The sequence below is a fragment of the Crassostrea angulata genome, chromosome 1 (genome assembly GCF_025612915.1).
Source record: "Crassostrea angulata isolate pt1a10 chromosome 1, ASM2561291v2, whole genome shotgun sequence".
Taxonomy (NCBI): Eukaryota; Metazoa; Mollusca; class Bivalvia; order Ostreida; family Ostreidae; genus Magallana; species Magallana angulata.
Window position 1 is genome coordinate 23,459,046 of NC_069111.1, and position 23,688 is coordinate 23,482,733.

At 33.6% G+C, this 23,688-nt stretch overlaps 1 protein-coding gene across 3 annotated transcripts; it reads left to right on the forward strand.

Annotated features, from left to right (window-relative positions):
• Nucleotides 1-404: 404 nt before the first annotated feature.
• Nucleotides 405-22,454, forward strand: LOC128187308 (protein unc-45 homolog B-like). 3 transcript variants are annotated; one of them, XM_052857675.1, is made up of 22 exons: nt 405-537; nt 6,663-6,980; nt 7,394-7,595; nt 7,909-8,084; nt 8,343-8,432; nt 9,608-9,781; nt 10,037-10,244; nt 10,921-11,088; nt 11,263-11,437; nt 11,545-11,614; nt 12,370-12,462; nt 12,591-12,725; nt 16,896-16,990; nt 17,152-17,293; nt 17,635-17,775; nt 18,436-18,551; nt 18,825-18,891; nt 19,010-19,126; nt 20,037-20,152; nt 20,826-20,943; nt 21,238-21,384; nt 21,566-22,454. In XM_052857675.1, the coding sequence occupies exons 2-22, from the start codon at nt 6,963-6,965 to the stop codon at nt 21,821-21,823; spliced, it is 2,826 nt and encodes a 941-aa protein (XP_052713635.1). In that variant the 5' UTR covers nt 405-537; nt 6,663-6,962; the 3' UTR covers nt 21,824-22,454. The 3 variants fall into 3 exon arrangements, with proteins under 3 accessions (XP_052713635.1, XP_052713646.1, XP_052713657.1); XM_052857686.1 differs by lacking the exon at nt 405-537 and having other exon boundaries at nt 6,511-6,980; XM_052857697.1 differs by lacking the exons at nt 405-537; nt 6,663-6,980; nt 7,394-7,595; nt 7,909-8,084 and adding an exon at nt 8,114-8,239.
• Nucleotides 22,455-23,688: the final 1,234 nt, after the last annotated feature.

Consider the following 23,688-nt stretch of genomic DNA (forward strand, 5'->3'; position numbering starts at 1 on the left):
GGTCTTCCTCTAATATAAGGAAATTAACTGGTAATCAATCGGAACTTTCAAGTTTATCAAAGAGGTGGCAAGTTTGTACTAAAAGTTACACAGCATAAAAAAGTTCAGAAAAACCATAAAATTTGAAGGAAAAAACCGCTTGCTTATAACAAATTTAGAACAATGAAATTGAACCGATGTTTATGAAGTATTCGGTATACTAGTATTAAGACCATATCCAGTGTCTTTTAGGATTAATCATCTATTCACAGAGGTTAGAAAGTGAGGGAGGGGTGATGTTATTTAGGTCTGATAAAATGAAAAACATTCACTCGGTGCCAAACGTCATAAGAATACATATAAAAAAAGAGAAGAATTGGATTGGCGTCATTTGCCTCTTAATGCTTATACCCAGCCATGCATGCATGAGTAGATCTAAGGTTGGATTCGGTCCAAGTGACGTCACCGAAAGTAGGTTTCGGATCCTAATGTGAACAACATTTATCCCTCTGCCCTACCTGGAAAAATTTTCTGGACCCGCCCATGTCAACTTATCTGGTGAGCATGATAATCTAAGAATTTTTGAAAAACTCCGATTTTCATCTCGACAAAAAGCAAGCGAACGGACAGAACAATGTTAAGCAAGATTTAGTAAGATTCTATGTGAACACTAGTCCAAGTGTCTTTTACTAATTAACAATTTTTAATTGTCAATGAGTCCATGACTAATTAAAACCTAATTTCGCTAAGACAAATGCTAGAAAGTAATGAAGGAGCAAGTTCTCACAATTTTCAAACCGTCTTGAAAGGGACTTAGACACGATTTGACTTAAAATTTTCAAATTTAATTTTTCCATTTTCAATGTTTATAATGATAAATATAGAAGTTTATAATGCTATGTCAAAATTTGAAAGTCAAATATCAAGTTATAAGCAAGATACAGGGTTCATAATTCTCTGTTTTGTAAACAAAGCTCGAATATTGCCATTGTTTACATATGTGTTGTATTGGTTAAGTTTCAATGAAATATAACTTTCTTTTGTTGATAATAGTATTTATGAAGATGAATTAGTTTAAATTGTTTTTACAAGTCATTTTGTCTAAGAAATGGTAATTCTCTACATTACATTTTTTTTGTAAACAACCATAAGACTCGAGCTTTGTTTACATTACAATCTATTCTTACCTCTGTATCTCGCTTGTAACTTGACTTTAACATTCAATATTTTGGTCAATCATTTAAAATGCATCAGTAATCCATTTTATACATAAAAAATAAAAATGAAGTTTTTGATCTCAAATCGGGTCTAGGTTCCTTTAAATCATTCGCGGACAAGATTTCGAGAGCAAGAAAAATGAAGAAAGAAGGACGTTTAAAGGAAGTATTCAAGGACCGAGATATTGCTAGGACGATCTTAGGGACAGCCTAGGATATAACGAGAACTTGTAATTTTTTTAGATTTGAGTTTTGTGATTTGTTAGCCTTTTTTTAAAGCTCTGTAAGTTTTGAAATCATCCCTGGAAATATTTTGGATCCATTCCCCCCCGGCTCTCGATTGTAGCTTCCAAAAGCTTGTACGTTTCAGAGATTCTCTTTCTATAGTGTTCCTGGTACATGTCGTACTCGCTATATAAGCTATTTGGTTGCGTAGAATTAATAGACTTGTACCACACGGTTTTTATGCGCTCTCTCGTTGTAGGCCTAGTGTACAGCTATTATGGTAAATTATCACTGCGCATAATGCATAACATTAATTGTTTCGAATGTACATGTGTTCTACACATTTACAAATTTAAGAATTAAGCATTAATTATTCTTTTTTTTACTTATCTTCAAACCATTAATCATTGTGAAGTTGGTAATTTTAATTGATGATCTGAAAAAAAAGAATAGTGTCAATTATCCCTCCCTCCCCGGTTATTTGAGTTTGGCAAAGAAAGGTAACTCTATCATTGTTTGCCAAATTAATTGATACATTGTTTTAAAAGTATATACATTTATACAAGTTATAGATTTTAGTAGATGTATATACATGTAAAAGATTATGACATGGTGACTGCTCGCAGATTGTTTCCCCCATGAAAAATGTTGACATCACTCATTTAACTTATCCATATAGTTTTTTTTATTATATTTTGTGAATTATTTTAAAAAAAAATTTGAATTCAATTATTATTTTCTAGACATCACCTCACCATAGGCGTTGGAAACAAGGGGAGCTAAGGGGGATAGCCCCCCCCCCCCCACTTTTTTGCAAAGTTAGACCTAACCATCAGGCATATAGCATCAGGGAGGGGCCACCCCCCCCCTCCACTTTTTCTCGCTGCAAACATAATTGTTCCTAAATTTACATAAAAAAATTGACGTACCAGGAAGCTGCCGCCCCTGCCCCCCCCCCCCATTTTCGGTAGAATGGTAAGGAATTTAAATGAAATCAAGGAAATATCAATAATGATATTGAAAATTGGAGTTATATGTATACTAGCTCCCCCCTTCCCCGGATAATGAATCCCCCCGGGTTAGGATTTCATGATTTTGGGAATAATTGAGGCTCTACTTTTTTCTGGCTTGTCAAGATTTCTGATGATTAGTGTAGCCCCCCCCCCCCCCCCCAAAAAAAAAAAAACAACACAAAAAACAAACCACTATTGGTACTGAGTCAGTGAAATACTGGGGTATCTTATAAGTGTTATAGCTCAACTGTTATACAAGGACCTCGTTGGAAATAAGATTTTTAACAAGGCTTTGATGGGCTATCCTTAGGTAATAATTATCATTTGTATGTCATGTAATCTATACAATTACAATATTGAACAAATTGATTCTTATGACCTTGCATGCATAGTGCTGTGATAATGTCCGTTTTTTTATTTGATGTATTTTATACAGCAGTTATATGTGTAATCATGGCATTCTGTGATATATTTACCTGAATAAAATGAAACGAGAAAAAAATCTTAACCATATTAAGAGCATGTCTACGAGAAAACCATGCAAAGATGGAAAAAAGCTGCGGCAGCAAGTCTCAAGAATGAACAAACTTTTATCATAGATTTAAAGGATACCCATCTAGAGTCAGATATATGATGTTTGTTTTTGCACTGGGTGTTTCTATTTATAGTAACGGCCAGTATTGCATTCTGGTTAATTAGCCTCTAAAATCCAGAAAAGTTAAGAGAAAAATTGTCAAATTCAGTAATTAATTACAAAATGTATAAACAATGTTTGAAAAAAATAAGACTATATTCTTAAAGATGAAGTTTAAACCTTTAATCGTTGCATATTTTTTTTCATATATCTATTTATAACATGAAGTCCCAAGGGTGTAAATGTTGGCAGGATGCCAAGAAATGATAATTATATATTTTTGTCAATTTTTCAGAAAGAATTTCTCAGAAAATGGCACATTATTTTTTGAAATTTTGTGTTAATAAGAAACTGTTTGATGTACTCTTACAAATATATAAAATCCATCTTTGGACTCTCAAGGACTAAAAAGTAATAAATTTACAAAAACATCCCATTTTCAAATAAAATGAAAATTTGTTGGTTTTTGAAATTTTATTTTACAAGCGATTTTAATCCACTGAAGTCAATATTTGTAATTAAACATGAAAAAAACACCCTATTTTGCTTTTAATTAAAAAGAAAATTAGTGGTTATCATTGTTTCTCATAGAATTCTTACATTTGCATTTCATTACTACTGTTAGAATTGTCTCCCCTGTTGCGCTCTTCTGTAGAGAAGGTAAACTAGTCAGAATTTTGACAAAGCTTTAGTATACAAGTTCAAGTTCAGGCTAAGTATTGAGAAATGCTGTGAGTGTTGTTAATATATGTTATGATATTGAATGATTTTAATTGCACAAAATTGCCCCATCTTGTTAGTGTTATTCACTATATCACATATTGAAGTTTGATGTGGAGACTTGTATCTAGTCTATAAACAGCTGATAAACTGCTATTTTCTGAGCAGCACATTTGGAAGAATTTTAATCAAAATATACAAACTTGTGATAGAAGTACAATTAAAATAGATGAAGGAGAAATTTTCCAAGATTTCTCATTCACAGATTATCATATTTTACTCCAAAAAATCCACAAATACGAGAACTGATTTCTTACAAAGATTTAATTTATAATGGGGTATGACCTGAGCGTAGCCTGGTCACGCTAAGATTATTCTTTCTATGTTGAAATAATTCGGAATTCACTAGGAATGCCTCGTGCAATTTTTCATCGTTATCATTTGTCTGTTGCAATAGACATCACATTTCTATACGTGTACATTTCACTGGCCATCTAAAAACTACCCTTTATAGATGTTAAGGTTAGACTTCATGGAATCTTGAAATGACGGGGAGGGGGCTGGGTTTTTTAAGTTCTTGAGAATGTAACACAGTAAGTACATCTGAAATAAATAGAGTTCTACTCCCTACCTCTCTATTAGCAGTTGATCTCCTCTTGGAAAAAATTAAAGTTTGTACATTTTCTTAAAATTAAAATATAGTTGTAAAGGAAAAAATGAGGTGTTAGGTTACCCTTTCCCCCGGGGATCTCAACCTGCGAAAACCATATATAAATATAAACATAAACTACCGGTATAAAAAAGTTATCCCAAATATTAAAATAGACATCATAACTTGTTTTTGTGGGATTGTTATTTGAGATGTAATTTAATTATTACCCATCATAAGAAGACCTGGTCCCAGAACTATGAAGCAGTCTAATAAAAAAGTCAAAAATTTTTACACTCTCTTATTGTCTTGTGATTAAAAAAATGAAAAAATGAAATGCTAATAAAATGTGTCTCTATATTATATTACGCTGATATTCTGCTGATATTTACTAATTTTAAGCGTAATTTATGATGTATCATATTTTTATTAACATTTTTTCAGGCTTGATATCGGGTCCCTCTACCCCTCAAACAATAAAGGTTCAATCCTTTATACTGTCGGACAAAAATAATTACCAAATCTACCTTATTCTATGATCATTTAATTGGATGGACATTCATTGTCAATTGATATCACACCACTTCCACATTCTTAAATATATTCTGTTAAATTCAACAAAGATATGTTCAATCATTTTTTTTTATGGAGGTGATCCTTTTGTTTTTTGTTTTTGTTTGTTTGCTTGTTTTGGGGTTTTTTTGTTTTGTTTTTGGGGGTTTTTTTGGGGGCGGGGGCTTTGAAATTTGGTCCTACTTCCTGAATTAAAAACTCTCTAGTTCAAGTATAAAAAAAATGAAAAGATCAATACATAATACATGCAGAGAGAGAGAGAGAGAGAGAGAGAGAGAGAGAGAGAGAGAGAGAGAGAGAGAAAGAGAGAGAGAGAGGAGAGAGAGAGAGAAAGAGAGAGAGAGAGAGAGAGAGAGAGATTGTCAATCTGTAGTAAACAATATGTAAAATTACACACCAAAAGAGCCCGGCTTTAAGTATTTCAGTACTTTGAATTTTGTAGTTTTGCCCCTGTTATTATTCATTTGTGTATCTAATGGGCACTCTGCTTGTCTCAATGTGTAGCACTGGCAAATAAGTCCAATTCAGCTTACATGTATATTCAAATTCCCATTTTCCCATGATTTCTCGTGTTTTAACGGCATTAATTTAAAAGAAAAACCTGAAATGTGTTGAAGCAATCCTTCAGTTCAGTAAAATATTGTTTTGCTCGCGAATATGTCGGGTTTTTCCCCCATAATATACATGTTACAATGTAAAGCTAATGCCAAACTACAGATTCTGGAGAGTTTTAAAAGTAGAAAAATGTCCAACTTTAAGACAATATATTTACAATATTATTGAGAGTCCAAAGACAGATTTTTGATATATTGTAAAGATAAATGTCCCTTTTTAACTAAAAACAGATTTAGTGAATTTAAAGTGCCATTTTCTGACTTTTAAGCATTTAAAAAATGCATGTTTTCACAATTTTACAAAAAGTTGGAAACATGCCAGATTCGTGACCTATCTGCACTTAACAGAAAGAATATATGGGAATTCTCACAAAATGAAAAACACAAGTGTACCTTGTTAGTGTTAACTCTAAATGACTTTTTGAATTCATATTTAAACTAAACTCAGAATTCTTAACAATAATTTGGTGAATTATACAAAATTTTATTCTTGAAAGGTTCAAAATGCTATTTTTAGTAACAATGCTGCAGAACCAAGATTAGACTGACCACACCAAAAAAAAAATTGTGCCAAATTAATTCATATAGATGCACACTGTTACACACAAAATATGAAGTTGATCAGAGAACCTTGCTCCCACCACCTTTTGCATGGTTTTCTCGTAGACATGCTCTTAATATATGTTTAAATTGTCAACAATAATATTAGGATGAAGAATGTTATTTTTTTATAGCAGAAACATGCGCGGACCCAGAAAATTATGCCAGGTTGGGGTTCGAGGATAATTTATTTCAGGGCGACATCCTATATTGGTAATGATGACCGCAGGTCGTTTGTTTAGCAGTTTAAAAGGGGGGTGGGGGTGGGTTCCGAGGCCCTTTTCGATAATTTGTATCAGAGCGTCTTTAGGCCTATATAGCACAATTCAACAGTGCATAGTACGTCCGTTACTCTAGAAGTTTCATCAATTCCGTATCATTATCACTATGATCACTTCCAAGGACGTATATTACAAGTATGTACGTCCCTGCTTCCAGGCTATTCTGGAAGATTCACCCCCGCCGCGAAACAGATGCAAGACCTAGGATTTCATGACCAAATACGGAAATGCCAGATGTTTGCTCCAGTCAACTCCCTTTGTTCTATTCCTCTTATCCCCACGGCACGGACTGTCTCGTGTTGTCAGAACTAAAGCTGTAAAGAGGAAAGTGCTCCTGCTAATAATGTCAAGTACAGAAAAGAGAATGCAAGAAACTTGTTGATTGTTCATTCTTTATATCCAAGAACTCTTCAATTGCGGAGTTAATAAAAGTATCGACTTCCCCATTCAAGAAAACATGCCGACTATAACAGAGGTAAGGGAAAATATTAATGTTTCGTATTTTATATTTCTTTCTAGAATGAAAATATTTATTCTGTTTTTTATTTATTTGTTTGTTTTCAACTACAGATACTCTAAGGGTAAATAGTAGTCTTAAAACTCGAAACAAATCATTTTTCCGCTTGTTGACATAATCTGCAAACCATTTAGCATCTGTTTAGGGAAGGGCTGTATCGTTCAAGTACAAGTCTTGTAATATAAAATATTGTTATTTTTATGCATATATAAACGAAATATTTTGCATATAATTTGCATTTTATGGAATTAAATATCCAACCTTTTGGGAATATGTTTAGTAAATAAATGATATGGGGGAAAACCCAACAAAATCGTGTTTATCATGAGATCTTGTCACTTAAGAATTTTGAACTATAATTATGCTTGAAGGTGCCGGATTTTAATTCCCTGAAAGAGGAAGGCAACACACTTTTTAAGGAGGGAAAGATAGCTGAGGCCCTAGATGTTTACACAAAGGCCCTAGGCATTGTGGATATTAAGAATGGGGACAAGGCAGTAATTCTTAAGAACAGGGCAGCTTGTCACCTGAAGGAAGAAGATTATCAGGCTGTCATTGATGACTGTTCAGCAGGTACCTGGCCTATTTGTTTTAGTTGCTCTTTTTCTCCAAATGAAACTTGAGGATACGTCAGACTGATGATATATTGGATACCTAAGTGCTGTAGCATATTTTCTCTGGAAATAATAAACAATTAAATTAATCCCATACTTTATGATTTTTTTTATCTTCTATGTATGTGTGGGCTGAGAGTTTTAAATGTTAACCATTATAAGCAGTTTTGAAACATGTATATGGTCAGAATATTGAAAATTGAAATATGGTGATGATTTAATCTTTTCGGTATCAATATTCATTATTTACAGCATTATCTTTTTTTTATAAGCATTAGAAATAACACCAAATGACCCCAAAGCCTTGTACCGGAGATGCCAGGCTTATGAACATCTGGGTAAAGTGGAAGATGCATATAAAGATGCTGCTGCAATCATCAAAGTGGATCCCAAAAACACAGCTGTTCAGCCCATTCTCCAGAGGCTGAATCCTATCATACAAGAGAAGGTGAAAATACTGTGATAGTCAGACCGGTTCGAATACCGGTGCCAGATAGCTCAGTTGGTAGAGCACCTGACTAAAGATTCAGGGGGCCCGGGTTTGAAACTAAAATGATTATTGTTGTTAGTTACCATTTTGGATAATGACAAAAAATTGAAATGGTAAATAATGCTTATAATGTATCGGTCAATGAATTAAACATGTACAATGTTTTTATATCAATTAAATTTTCATTCTTTTCATTCAGCTTTTTATTCTGTTTAGGTCAAACAACAGAACAGCACATCAGCTAAGGTTGCACAGATGTTTGATTTGGTTTTTGATCCTAAAACAGACAAAGAACAAAGACTGCAGGTACACATCCAAATATAAATGTGTTTTTATCAGTGTTGTATGTACTGAAAAACTAAGAGTAACAAGTTTTGACCGTGAAAGATCTTAACTGCTGAATGAAATTTAACGGGGTGGAAAACCAGGCCTGTTAAAGATTTTAGTGAAACTTTAAAAATGGCCATACTGTATTTTATGACATAAATTTATTATTTTTATGCCCCCCTTCGAAGAAGGGAGGGCATATTACTTTGCTGCTGTCCATCTGTCTAGATCTGTCTGTCTATTGGTCGGTCGGTCCACCAACAGTTTCCGTTCATTTTCTTCGCAGAGGATGAACATATTGAAATGAAATTTGGTAAACAGGTTTAACATGATAATATCTAGGTCAAGTTCGATATTGGGCACGATCGAGCAATTTTCGACTGAGTTATGGACCTTGGACGTAGAAAAATTCCAGTTATTTGGAATTTCAGCTAATTTTATTCACAGAAGATGAACATATTGAAATGAAATTTGGTATACAGATTTATCATGATAATATCTAGGTCAAGTTTGATATTGGGTACGATTGAGCAATTTTCCACAGAGTTGTGTCCCTTGGACATAGAAAAATTCTATTTATTTGCCGTTTTCGTTTATTTTCTTCGCAGAGAATGAACATGTTGAAATTTGGTGTATACAGATTAATTATGATAATATCTAGGTCAAATTCGATATTGTGTATGATTGTGCAATTTTTGACAGAGTTATGTCCCTTGGACATAGAAAAATTCTATTTATTTGCCTTTCTCGTTTATTTTTTTATCAGAGGATGCACATATTGATATGAAATTTGGTTTGAAATTTGGTTCAACTGAGTTATGGAACTTTGATATAGAAAAATTCCAGTTATTTGCAGTTGCCGCTAATTTTCTTCACAGAAGATGACCATATTGAAATGAAATTTGGTATACAGATTAATTATGATAATATTTAGGTCTAGTTCGATATTGGGTATGATTGTGCAATTTTCGACAGAGTTATGCCCTTTGGACAAGGGAGGGGGGCATAAGTGTTTCACAAACATGTCTTGTTTCATTTGAAATGTTATTTTCATTTATTTTCTGCAAAGTTGTTTTTGATTTTAAAAAGCCTGGAGATTAGATTATTAAAGCCTACAGTACAGAATTAACATAGAGGTTTTGTCTGCATTGAAGGCCTGTAACAACCTGATTGTGTTGGCTCGAGAGGAGGCGGGAGCTAAGAGTATCTGTGAGGGGTCACCGTCAGGCCTGGACAAGCTCCTTCAGCTTCTACAGGAAAAAGATGTGGACATTAATCAGGCAGCCATTAGAACTCTGTCATGTCTGACAGCGGACAGCCAAGAGAGGGTAAGACAATAAAAAATCCTGGAAATTAGCATTTATGGACAGTTTTTTTGTTTTTTCTTTCTGTAAAGCTGTAAAATAATTGTTGCATATGATACATGTACTGTTTTTTACATTTTATAAAATTTTCTGCTTGGTGTATTTCCATATAGCTAATGTTCTTGATCAAGGAAGCACATAAAAGCAAAGACTTGTTATGAAACAGAATAGGTTTATTCATATACATTTGGTTGTATGTTCAGCATTGTTTTTTGACAGAGTTATCTGGTGCTGGACAAGATGGGCCTCCAGAAGATGGTGACATTCATGTCGGTGAAGCATGATGGCCTGTGTACCTCTACTGCCCTCCTCATCCAGAACCTGATCACCGCAATCTCTGCGGTGCCGGAGTACCGCAAAAAAGTCCAACACTACCAGGACGAGCGCAAGAAGGGCAACCCCTGCAGATACCCGCAGTTTGAACTGAGTACGGTTTAGTTGTATAGGGTGAAGAGGACTTGTTGGTCATGGTCTCTTAGATTTTAAAGCAAAAATATATGGAAATTTTCTTTACTATATAATAGTTTAAAGCTTAACCAATTAAATCTAAAAAAGATTAAGGTAGATCTGACAGTTAAAATATTATTGTATTTTGTTAACCCCATGAAAAATGAGTTCAGGTTATTGTCCCTATTCATTTTTAGGTTCTTGGTAATACATTTTAAAAAAATGTTTTATCATAAAAAAATGTAATGGTATGATAAGTTTAAAAATGTTTGATATAAGAATTTCCAAAAGGGTTTCAACCAGTATTATACCAGTAAATAAATATGCATCAGCTTGTTATACAAAATTTTAAGTGACATATTTTCATTGAGCATCTTGCTACTGAAAATTTCAAATGCAACATAAATGCAAAATTAATGCATATACATGTACAGTAAAACACAGTTATAGCGAACACGATTATAATGAATTGAAGCTTACAGCGAAGTGAATTTCATTCCCCAAGACTCTATTTCATGTTGAAAACTTGACGGATATAATGAATTACGCTTATAACGAAGTAAAATTGCCAGTCCTTGGGACTTCGTTATAAGCGTGTTTTAGTGAACATTGCACTTAGTATCAATTTCTAAAAATTATTTTCCTCATGTTTACAGGTGAAAAACAGACAGAGTTTATTGACAACGTATTCAAGAGTCTTGTGAAGATGCTGCAGAGTAGCAAAGTGTCTGGCAATGGGAGAGACTCTGCTATGGAGCTCATCATCAAAAACATGTTACGCAGCGATGGTGTTCAGTGGACCAAAAAGTTTCTAGATACTGATGGTAAGCAATACATTCCTGAACTAAACAATTTTCTTTATTGATATGCCTGAATAATAACTGAAATTTTATTTAGAACAAAATTATAATTCAAAGAATATCTTAAAAAGATGATTGGTGTTGACTCCTGATGTAGGTTTGTTCAAATACGTGAGTAATATTTGTCATGTCACACAGGTATTGAAGGACTCTTGACCATAGCCTCCGCCATTCCTCAACATGAGACATGCAACATCGAAATCACAGAAAACTCTAAATACCATGCCTCAGTAGCCCTCGCTAAGATATACGACGATCTAGCCAGCGACAAAGAGAGGGACATATTCAGGGAGCAGTGTAGTGCCTTCTTTAAGTCAGTATTAATACCTGTTGTCTACTTGATTGCTCCCCGAATTAAGGGCAGCATCATGTTAATCAACTATGAAAATCATTTTTATTTTATTTTGTTTATTTAAATAGGGAACTTTTCGGGGATTCATTGTTTGAGTCTAAAGTAGAGGCCATCAAGTGCATTTCTTCTCTGCTGCAGGTAAATCATTTAATACATACAAATAGGACTTTCTTTTAAGGGTCATGGACATTCCATGACTTCTACTTTTTATGAAAGTATGTCAAAACATGGTGATTTTAATCCATTATAAAGCAATTTACATCGCAAAAGTTTGGTTTCTATCACTGTAATGCAATTGGTGTAGCTTTGCTTTACTGACCCACAGGTCAAGAGTTCGATTACCACAGCGTCTTTTATTTTCATGAAAAGTTAATTTTTTCACCTAAAATTGATTTTTTTCCTGTCATTTTCAAGTCAAACACGTGCTAGATATCCATATTTTTAGGTAATTTGGAAGGTCAAGCTTGTAAGCAGAACTACTCCCAAAGGTGTGGATTGAAACCTGTTCTAAGACCTATTCATGCTTTTTAGATCAAGGAATGATCATGTAATATACATCCACTTCCTGTGATGTGTATATATGTTAATTAAAAATGATGATCAGTAGGATTTTACTGTCAAACTATCACTGTGCTTGCTACATTACAGTTTTGTATTATCACTAATCAGGGATGTGAGAAATCCTAGATAGATACTTCAAAAGTGTGCTTTAATTGTCAGTCATCATTTATTTAAAGAATTGATATATTTAGATCTGATATTACACTTGTTTTTAATGAAATTAATTGATGTATTTTAACAGTTCATGATGAGGTAATATGGTTAAGTTTTATAGATTCAAAACATGTTTTGAGTAAGATATTTTGGCAGCTTATGTATGGTTGTTTTAACAGGGTCCTTACGAGGTGGGCAACATCATCTTGGGCTTTGATGGAGTCACACAGATCATGCTGGCTTTAGCAAACAGTGACAACCCACTGCATCAGGTACAGTTACAATGTCAAAGGTTAACTGTTCAGTGCAAGTTGTTTCCCTTCATTATATTGGCTGCAATCACAGAAGTTGATTATTGTGATACTGAAGAGTGTTTAAGTATTGCCTATAATTTGTTCAGCAACTAGCAGTGGAGGCCATTGTTCACTCTGCCTCCAAGAAGGACAAATGTGCTGGGCTGTTGAATGATGCTGTACCTGTATTGAAGAAACTGTACCAGGAGTCAATAGACACAGTCAAAGTCCGTGCACTAGTGGTCAGTACCAATAAAAAATTCTGTCTAAACCATTTTTCTGATTGAGTTTTGGGGTCAGTTTGATTGTAACTACAGTTACTATTGATGAACTTTAAACAATATGAATGCCTTGTATGTAAAGTTTAAATGTTTTTGTCAAAGCTATACATGCTATCATTTGCTTCAGTTTCTAATGACAGTCAAAATGCATTTGTTTGTTTACTAATAAAAGTTACCTTTATTCTGTAAATAACAAAGGTGAATTCCATCCTGTTACAAAGATATAGAATTTTAATTGTTTATTTCCCTGCCAGGAAAGTAATGCCTTTTCATGAATATTTATGAAGAAAGAGCAAAACTGACCTTATAGCGCATGTCCATGAGAAATCAGGTGGCCGATATTGTTTGCCTAATTTTTTTTAAAAAGGGGTTTTCCAATGGAAAAATCCGAAATGGTGAAAATGGCGGGTGGGCGGCTGCCTAAAGGGTACCCTTATTGTATGGATAACTCCTCCTACAGTTTTCAGGATAGGAAGTTGTCCTTTTGCAGATCAATTGTACATATATCAGACACATGCAATATTACTAGGAATTTAATTTCTGATAACTTATGAAAAAAATACCGATTGTTGAACTTAGTCATTTTTTGGCAAAATATTGCATATAGGGTACCCTTATTGTATGGATAAATCCTCCTATATTTTTCAAGATAAGAAGTTGTCCTTTTGCAAATCAATTGTTCATATATCAGTGGTGTGCATATTGTTAGGATTTTGATTTTTGATAAGTAATGAGAAAAATATCAGCTTTTGAACTTAGTCATTTTTTGGCAGAATATTTCATATAGGGTACCCCTATTCTATGGATAACTCCTCCTACAGTTTTCAAGATAGGAAGTTGTCTTTTGCAGAATAATTTAACATATATCAGAGGTGTATTGCTAGAATTTTGATTTCTGATAATTTATTGAAAAAAATACCAGCTGTTGAACTTATTCATTTTCTCACAGAATATTGCTTTTGGGTACTTCATTTCTTTGGATATGGTAGGTAGTGTTTGTCAATTCAGGGTTGACATGGATTATGGATACAGTTCACATAAAAGAAAACCTGGTTTGCTGTCACATTGACAGCTTTTCACTTGTTACATATCTGTCTTGATTTTGAATATGCCTAACAGTTGTTAATTTGAAAAATTTAAATGTATTGAGTGTTACATGTTTGTCATTCATGATAACCTTATTTTTGTGTTTAAATTCCAGTAGGATAAAGCTTGAATTAAAAATAGCACTTGGGGAAAACACATAGGCCCTCATTGTTAAAGCTGCATTGTCTGATTTTTTTGTGCTCTTACAGAAACAAATAACTTTCCATACAAACCAATTATCTTAGAAAGTTAGAGATCTTTTGCCTATTTACGAATTTTGTTATGAGGCAAAATAACGTGGTACGTACCTGTTTTGTTTTTTGTTAACAAATTTTTAAAACCATTTTATTCATTAAAATAAAGTTAAATTGAGTGGGGAAAACTTCTGGAATATAGAGGAAAAAGCGATTTATGTGCAATTTGCACTTTCAGTGCAAAAAGGTCATATTAAATACATCGAAGCACAGAAAGAAGCATATAGACCCTAAAATTTTGATTTTAATTTTTGGTAAGCTATGTGTGTAAATTTTAAAAAAAAACTTAAGAAAAAATCTTAAAGACTTTCGATGAGAGGATCCAACGTCCTTAAAGGTACATGTACATGTGTATATAAATGCTCAGATGCATGTGTTTTTATTTTTGTTTGTTCATACTGGTATACAGAACAAATTTATGCTTTACTGAAAAAAAATTATATCCTTTCCTTCGTGAAAACAAAACAATTATGAAGGTGTTGACCCTCCACCAAGTTTTATTTGATAGTCTAAAATTAGCTGTCAATATCATGTGTTAGATTGATATTCATGAGGAGGCATAACTTTCCCAGCAGGAAAATAAATACTTTTTATTGTTTAAAATTTGATATCTTTGTTACGTGATTGCATTAACAGTAAGTAATCAAACACATGCATTTCCCCCGTAATAAAAAATTGATGCATATTATGGCGTATATAGCTTTAATTGAGGTTGAATTTTTATGTTTAGGGGTTTAAAATGTTGAAAAGGTTTTATACAATGTTGGAAACCAACAACTCTGACCTCTGACCTCTGACAATAGCAATAAAAAGGAATATTTTTTGTTCGTTTTTTTTTTCACATATAAGTGTCTCAGACTATCGTATAGCGGGTATTTTCTGCGGCTTGAAATTTTTGCGGTTAAACCCCTAAAAAGTATCAAATTATATTCTGCGTTTTCAATTTCTGCGGTTACATTAGATCGCCACAAAAAAAAAATTACGTATGTTTACTGGATTTTGATCGATCTAGGGGATAAACTTGCCGATAGCTGTCCGTTAGGATTTGGAAGAATACTTCCGCGCTTTACATATTTTAAAATCGACATTCTTACCGTGTTCACGGTAAAATCAGAACTAACTTTCAAATGTTTTACAAGTCTACTAAATACTGCTTGTGAACTTTTCTCAGATCATTTATATTTCATACTCGACTAAACACACAGTCCTTATATCTGTTCAGCTATAATTGATATCGCACAGGTAACATGAGATAATTAGGTGTGAAATACGACGCAGAGCCCCCTAATAACGGACTGATCACGTTTGAAAATTATAGCTTGTATTTAAATAGTGTCAAAATTAGTGATTTTTAAAAAGAATATTTTGCGTTTTGAATTTTTGCGGATTTGTCTTATCCGCAAAATACGCAGAAAATAAACAACCGCAGAAAATACCCGTTATATGGTATATAAATGTCAGTACAGATTATGTACAAGTTTATTAATTTATTACCTTGATTTATTTGATTTATAAGTATTGGAAAATTATTTTTCAATACTATCACATTAGTATCTGATCACATTTTGTCTCTCATCTGTCTGTCCATCTCTCTGTCCGTCTGTTAACTTTTTAGGACACTTGAGTCACGTCCATAGTTGTGCGTTTGCAATTTTACATTTTTAATTCTTGAAAACTAAAAGGCTTATTGTTACCATTTTTGCTAAGAAGCATCTCTATGGTAAAAATAATTTAAATTGGGAAATTCATGGCTTCACCACCCCTGGGATGCCAGGGGTGGGGCCAAATATGCAAAAAAGCCAAATTTTCAAAAATCTTCTTCTCTACTCCCACACATGTGAAGAAAAAATTGAATGCATGGTTATGATGTCAATGAAGCCCTTTACCAAAGTTGTGAATTCATGGCATTGGAACAGGGTTTATGCCTTAGGGTGGGGCCAATATAGCCATGTTGTGAAAATGATTGAATCTTAGAAAGTCTTCTTCTTTACTCCCACACATGTGGGGAAAAAACTGAATGCATGGTTATGATATCCACTAACTCCTCTACCTAAATTGTGAAATTCATGGCCCCTGGGTCAGGGGTTCAGGCTGAAGGGGGGAGGGGGCAATATGGTCATATAGTGTTAATGCATAAAGTGTTTAAAAATCTTCTTCTCAACTCTTGCACATATGTAAGAAAAACTGACTTCATAATTATGTTAACCAGGAAGTCTTCTACTAAAATTGTAAATTTCACGTCCCCTTGAGTATGGGTTTTGACTCTAGGGCAGGGTAAAAAAAAACACCTGTAAGGAAAACTGAATTCATAAATTTTTAGACCAGGAAGCCCTTTACCAAAATTATGAATATCAGGTGCCCCAAGGTAGGGGTTCTGACTCTAGGGCGGGGCCAAAATGGACATATAGATTTAATGCAATTAATGTTTTTAAAAATTGTCTCCTTTACTTCTGCTGATACTGAATAAAAACTGACGGAAAACTGAACAAAAATATAGGAAATTGGAAGTCAACAGTGTACCCCTACCAAAATGTTAGTTTTCATCTTCATAGGAATTTCTTATTTTCGATAAAAATGGTATTCTATAAAGGTACAATGTCAAAGATTTAGGTTTAGGTTTATGCAAAAATAAGTGTAAAATTCGAATATTTTACAATATTTATTTTTTGTTGTTCTACTGAGGGGCCATATGGCACAATATCCTTTGAACGCCTATATAAAGTCAGTGTTGCTCAGGTGAGCGATGTGGCCCCATGGGCCTCTTGTTTATTTATTTACTTTGAACTTTCAGGGGTTGTGTAAGCTTGGTTCTTTTGGAGGATCTGATGCTAGTCACAGGCCGATGCAGGATGGGTCCACGCTAGCCTTGGCCAAGGCCTGTAGAAAGTAGGTCCATCTTATATTTCAGTGGATACACGTGATACAACTTTAGGTGTATGGTACTGTATATAGATAAATATTCCTAAGCATTCATAAGAAGATATAGTTTTGACAAGGAGTTGGTTGTTGTTTTACATTTGAATTGAAGATTGTGTTTATGTTTACAGATTTTTAAATGACCCTAACAAAAGTGTTGACCTCCGGCGCTGGGGTACAGAGGGCCTGGCGTATTTGACCTTGGATGCAGAGGTCAAGGAGGAACTCATCAATGACACTAGTGCTCTAAGGTCACTGATTGATGTGGTGGCAGTAAGTATGCTTTTAGAAGGTCATTGATTGTGATTTCTATAAATATTTTTAAACTGGATAAAGTTTTATTGAATATATTTGAAAAAAAATTGACTTACCGTTATTGTTTTTAGAATATAATTTAGGTAAAATATTTCAAGTAAGTTTAGTCCCCATAAAGTTTAATGGTACATTACTATTTATTTGATAAAGTAAAAGCATAAACCATACATGTAAACAATTTCCTATTTTGATATAACTTGTTTGAGTGCTGAACACAATTTAGACTAAATAAAAAACTCAAAACCAGAAAGAATTTTTTAACTTTCTTTAATTTGGATTTGGTTTTGTTTTTTTAACAGAAAGCAGACAAGAACATCCTATATCCAGCAGCTTCTGTGTTTGTGAATCTCACCAACAGTTACGAAAAACCAGACATCATGCCGGAGATGATCGAGCTTGCCAAATATTCCAAGCAACATGTACCAGAGGAACACGAAAAGGTGAGGTAACAATAAGAACATATCTAATCTGTCATTTGAAGCGTGCTCTTTTGGATAGTACATTTGAAGAAGGGGGGCATATTGACTTGGTGCTGTCAATTGATTGGTCCACCAACAGTTTTTGTTCATTTTCTTTGCATAGGTTATACATATTGAAGAGAAATTTGGTACATTTATCATAGAAAAATCTAAATCAAGTTTTGTTTTGGGTACTATCGGGCAAGTTTTGACAGAGTTATGTTCCTTGGATTTAGAAAAACTCCAATTATTTCAGTTTCTGTTTATTTTCTTTGCAGCCGTGAAAGTTAAGAAGGTCAATTTTATTTCCATGTATTCTGCTCATAATGTTTACTGCCCATGTCCATGGGAGGGGGCATAAGTGTTTCACAAACATCTCTTGTTTAGTACATGTACTTAATTTACAGAGGTATTTAAAACACATATGTTGGATACAGTAAAACATGGTTATAGCGAACATGCTTATAATAAATAACACTCACAGCGAAGTGATTTTCATTCCCCTTGATTTTATTTCTTATTGTAATCTTGATGGACATAATGAATTATGCCTATAAGGAAGCAAATTAGCCAATCCCTTGCACTTTGTTATAAGCCTATTTTACTGTATAAGGTGTGTAATATGAATTTATCTTATTGCAGGACAAACCTGAGCCTGTGAAACAGAGGGTTCATAAGTTGGCCAAAGCTGGCGTTGTAACAGCCCTGGTGGCCATAGCAACCACAGACAGCCCCAATACAAGGGAACAAGTATCCAGGTATAAAGCATGTATAAAGTCAAACGAGCTCTGGTTACACCAAACTATTCTTGTTGTATCTCGGTACATGCAACCGATTTGAAATATTTTTGACTAGCACATTCATGTAGAAAATATTTCTATTTAATTTAACATGTTATTCTTGCTTGAATGCAATATGTTCTGATTCAAGGCATAAAGGTGTCCTTTACAACATATCCAATACATAACTGTCTAATTGACTAAAATTGACCATGCACTTACTGTGCATTAATTCTCTTTTTGTCCTTAAAGGATTTTTAGTGCTATCACAGCTGAAGAAGATCTGAGAGGCATTGTGGTGCAACAGGGTGGAGCCAAGGTAATAGAAACAAAAATACCATAGCCTCTTATGAGGGATGAGATTAGTTTATGTTTCTTCAAACTATGAATTGAAAAATTTGGCAGTATCTTAACAAATGTTGACTTTCTAATGACAGACCTTGGTTGATTTGTCTACCAAAAACAACACAGATGCCGGCAAGATCCTTGCCTCATGGTCCCTGGCTAGAATAACCATCACTGCTAATCCGGAAACCACATTCCCTGGTCAAAGGGTGAGTGCAACAATTTCTATGAATTTGTGAAAATAGATCATAGAACTACAATTACATTTGTCAGCCTACTGTCCACTTCAAGATGGCGACAAAAGTCCAATGTTAGTTTTCACTAACAATTTTATTCTGCAACGTAATCGTATTACATGACTAATTTGCAGTATCAACTTGAAGGCTATTGATGCAGACACAGAATCGCCAAATACGACAATTTGTTGATAACTTGTTTATATACATTTATTTTTGATTTGGATTTTACTGTGCCCGCATTCCCTACCTGATTACATAGCATCATTTAGGACTAATGCACAGTGCTACAAGAGTCACAAAGTTCATTTAATCAGTCATCATTACAACAATTAATTGGCTTAATTAATTGCGCAGTACATGAGCATCAAGTTATACATAAGAATTATAATGACTAAATTGTTTTTCTAACAATTCAAGGTAATAGCATGGCTATTTGGTTACACATCGTTCTTTCTTTATACATTACATTATGCTTATAAATTTCAAACAGATATTTATACCCCCGCTCTGAAGTAGTAGGGGGTATACTGTTTTACCCTTTTGTGTCTTTCTGTCGCATTTTCATTGCAGATGCTTGAAATTTTAACACACTATTTGCTTAGGCATGCCATATTGTGGAATATATTTTTTGTACCAACCTTGACATCCTCATAAATGACAACTTTGTTTATTTTTAGCCTTGATTTTCGAACAAATTTTCATCAAAGATTTTCAGCAACTATTGATCGCATATGCTTGAAATTTTAACACACTATTTGTTTAGGCATGCCATATGATGGGATCTATTTCTGTGCAATATTGAGAAGTCTCACAATTATTCAAAATATATTCTTGGTTTCAAATGAACTTAAGTATGAAGTTTTTGTGTAATGATTTTAAGATTTACGAGGTGGTGCGGCCATTAATAAGTCTCCTCCATGTTGACCGGACAGCCTTGCAGAATTTTGAAGCCCTGCTTGCCCTCACTAACCTAGCATCTCTGAATGACTCTCTCAGGTAATCAAGTTTTGTAATTATTTCAATAAAATGGATAGATTTTCTCATTGTTTTCTTATATTTTCTCATTATTTTTCAAAAGTTATAAATGTATATCTTAAGTTTTTTAAAATGGCTTCAGTTTACCAAATTGAGATCATTTTAAATAGTATACTCTGTCCCAAGATATGCACTATTTCTTAAATTGTTCTATATTTATAAATACTTATGAGTTCACACAATGTTCATTCAATAATATGAAAATATCCCAAGATTCCTTTGAAACACCTTCTCTAGCTTGTCAGGTTTCAATACAGGGCTAAAAATAAAAAGTCTATGGGGATTTTCCATTGCAAAAGATATGAAAGTACCCGGATGATAATGTTGAAAGATTGAGCGAGGTATTCTGAGTGACTTTCGAATGGAGATAGATGTAAACATTCCTCATTGTAAATCTCTGTAAGAAATCGCTTTTCATTCCCGTGAATCTTTCCAAGTGAAAAATGATAATGAATCAATAGAGATATCTTGGAAAATTTCCCTTTAATAGATTTTAATTGCACTTCCTTTATAGATATGTTTATTTTTATTAAAAATCATCCAAATGTGCTTAAGAAATATCTTGGGGTAGACTATAGTTTGTTATAGAATTGATAGGTGATGACTACTGTATGTTGTATGCATGTGTTTACAGGAAGAAGATTGTGGCAGAGAAAGGCCTGGCATCTATAGAGCACTACATGACTGAGGATCACGAGATGTTAAGGAGGGCCGGCACAGAGTGTATGTGTAACATGGTGATGAACGAACAGGTCAGTCTGTGTAATGTAGTACATGTAAATTCATACTGTACCTAGCCGAACTTTTGTTGCCAATCTACTTTCACTGTCAGACTTAATAAACCCTGCAGTAATAATCTAATTCCTGATCAAAATATTTTATCTCTAATACCTTCTTTTTGAAAACTTTATTGTTTTATCAACCTTCAAACTATTCAAGAAAAAAAAAAAAAAAAAATTCAAATGTGTTTGGAATTTAAAGGAACACTCAAACATGCAGATTAGCCTTCCGCTGTTTGTCATCTTGGTTTTGCTTGCTGTTTTAAGGTAGCAAAAACATTTGAGGCTGAGAATGATCGTCTAAAGCTGATAGTTTTGTACTGTGGAGATGAGGATGAATTGGTTGTGAGGGCCGCAACAGGTGCCCTGGCCATGTTGACACACAGTGAGAAGATATGCAGGAAAGTCTTAGAGGTAATACATGTACTATGAATCATGACACTCTGTTTCATTTTTTCTTCAAAATTTTCATGTCAAAATATTGTAAGAATTTTGAAGATTGATTTTTGCCTGCTTGTACAAAAAAAAAATATTTTTCCATTTTGATGGGCCATGTACATTTATGAGTTTTTAAAAATGTGCATATTTTTGACAGGTAAAACCTTGGCAAGAGATTTTACTGAGCACAGTAGTTAGCGAAAATGTAGAAATCCAGCACAGGGGCTGCTATGTGCTGAGGAACATGTTGTCCGTGGACAAGGAAATGGCGGAGAAAGTGATCGAGGGACAAATGCTGGAAGTCTTAATGGCCCTGTCAATCCTAGAGGACCCCCAAAAGGAAGTGGTCAAAAAGTGTGCCGCTTCCTGTCTTGAGATCTGTGTCAAATACGAGCTCATCAAACCCAAGGAATGAGCCCCAAGATCTAGCATCAATTTTTTAAAAATACATTGCAGTGCCAAAATCTTAAAACACCAGTCAGTGTGCAATAGAAAGTGAAGGAATAAAGTCCCTTGTCAGCAAAACCACTGTGACTGTACTGTTGATTGGATGATCCCTGCTTTACTACAAGTACATGTACTACTTATCGAATGAGACGACTTAAGATCGACTAGTTTTCATTTCTTATGAGACAAGGTTGACTGTCATTATCTTAGTTAACATGTACCAATGATATGGCTCTCTGTCGACAGGAACAAATGTCATTAAAGGTCCCAAACAGTTGTAGGTTCAGTTAAATAGAAAATGTGTTGTTGGCAATGCCACTCTGACATAATCAATACATGTATTAGTAATACTGCTTCATTTCATGATATATTTGTATATGCAAAGCATTCATACATCATTTCATGTGTATGCAATCTAGCCCATTTTACTACATATGCATATATTGGATTAATGTTTCGTTTTCCATTATTTATTTATGTGTGATTGTTATTTTCTGTTTGGAGATAGAATTTTAGGATTCACAACTTTTCTTTATAATTTATTATTGGTATAGCATGTACTTTACAGTTTTACAAAATAAAGTGTGATTAAACACGTGTGAATTATTTTTTTTATTTGTTCCAACAATACTTAGAATTAAGATGAAGGCAGTACCATTCATTAATGCTATTAACTGAAAGAATTTTGTGATACCATACATGTATCAAATCAATCTTAATATATATTATATAATTAACTTAAAACCTTTTCTTAAGTCTATACAAAAATAAAGTCTGTCAGGCTCTTATTAGGGCCCCGCAAGGATTTGCGGGTGCCCTATAGTAATCACTCTGTCCGTCCGTCCTTCTGTCCGTCCGTCTGTCACTCTTCCGTCCACAAATTTCCTGTTTTTTTCTAATAACTTTTTTTATGGTTACCCAATCAAATTCAAATTTGGTATGGTAGTTCAGTAGGCAGAAATACATATTTTGATGCTAAGTTTGGTTCTCTATGTCTTCTGGTTTGGAGCTGGGGTGGTGGGGTAGATTCCTAACTATGCATAAGAATGAATGGGCAAAGAGAGATAACTGCTGAGAATGAATGGGCAAAGAGAGATAACTGCTGAGAATGTTACCATTGTGTACATGGAAGGCTGTGCAATATTTGTCCTTTGGGATTAATTAACCTTACACAGGAAGAAAATCCTAAGCTTTATCTTTATCTGTCACATTGAGATTAATTACTGCACTGCCTGTGTTTGCAAATGAACTTTGTTTTGAAGTTAAGGTCAATTTTGAATGATGTGTAGTATTGTGTACATTCTTTGAAATATGGATTTAAAATATAATATTCATATTTTATTTTGGTTAAAATACAGTACACAATGATTTATAATAATTTTATTGAATTCTAAAATCAAGATATATATTAAAATATCTTTTTTCACTATTTTATTTTTTAATTTTATTTTTTTCTGCCTTAATGCTGTTAATTTTAACAGGTAATCAGATAATAACCCCATTCTGTCATTTCTGAAAAAAAAAATTATTGTGATTTTAGAAGAAAAGGATGAGAGAGCAGAAAAATTAATCCCCTGGGATTAATTATCTTGCCTGCTGCAGAAAATTTAGAGGCTTATCTCTATCTGTCATATCGAGATTAATGAACATCTTTGTCTGCACTGATGTTTGTTTTGAAGCAAATTAAACTCTCATTCAATGAGTTGCACCTTAATATTTTTACCCCTCAGTTTAAAGGATGGTATTTGATAAAGAATATATTTCATTCTAGTCCAAATACTTATATTCTGTAAAATAAAAAAAAATATATGAATTACAATAAATTAAAAAAAA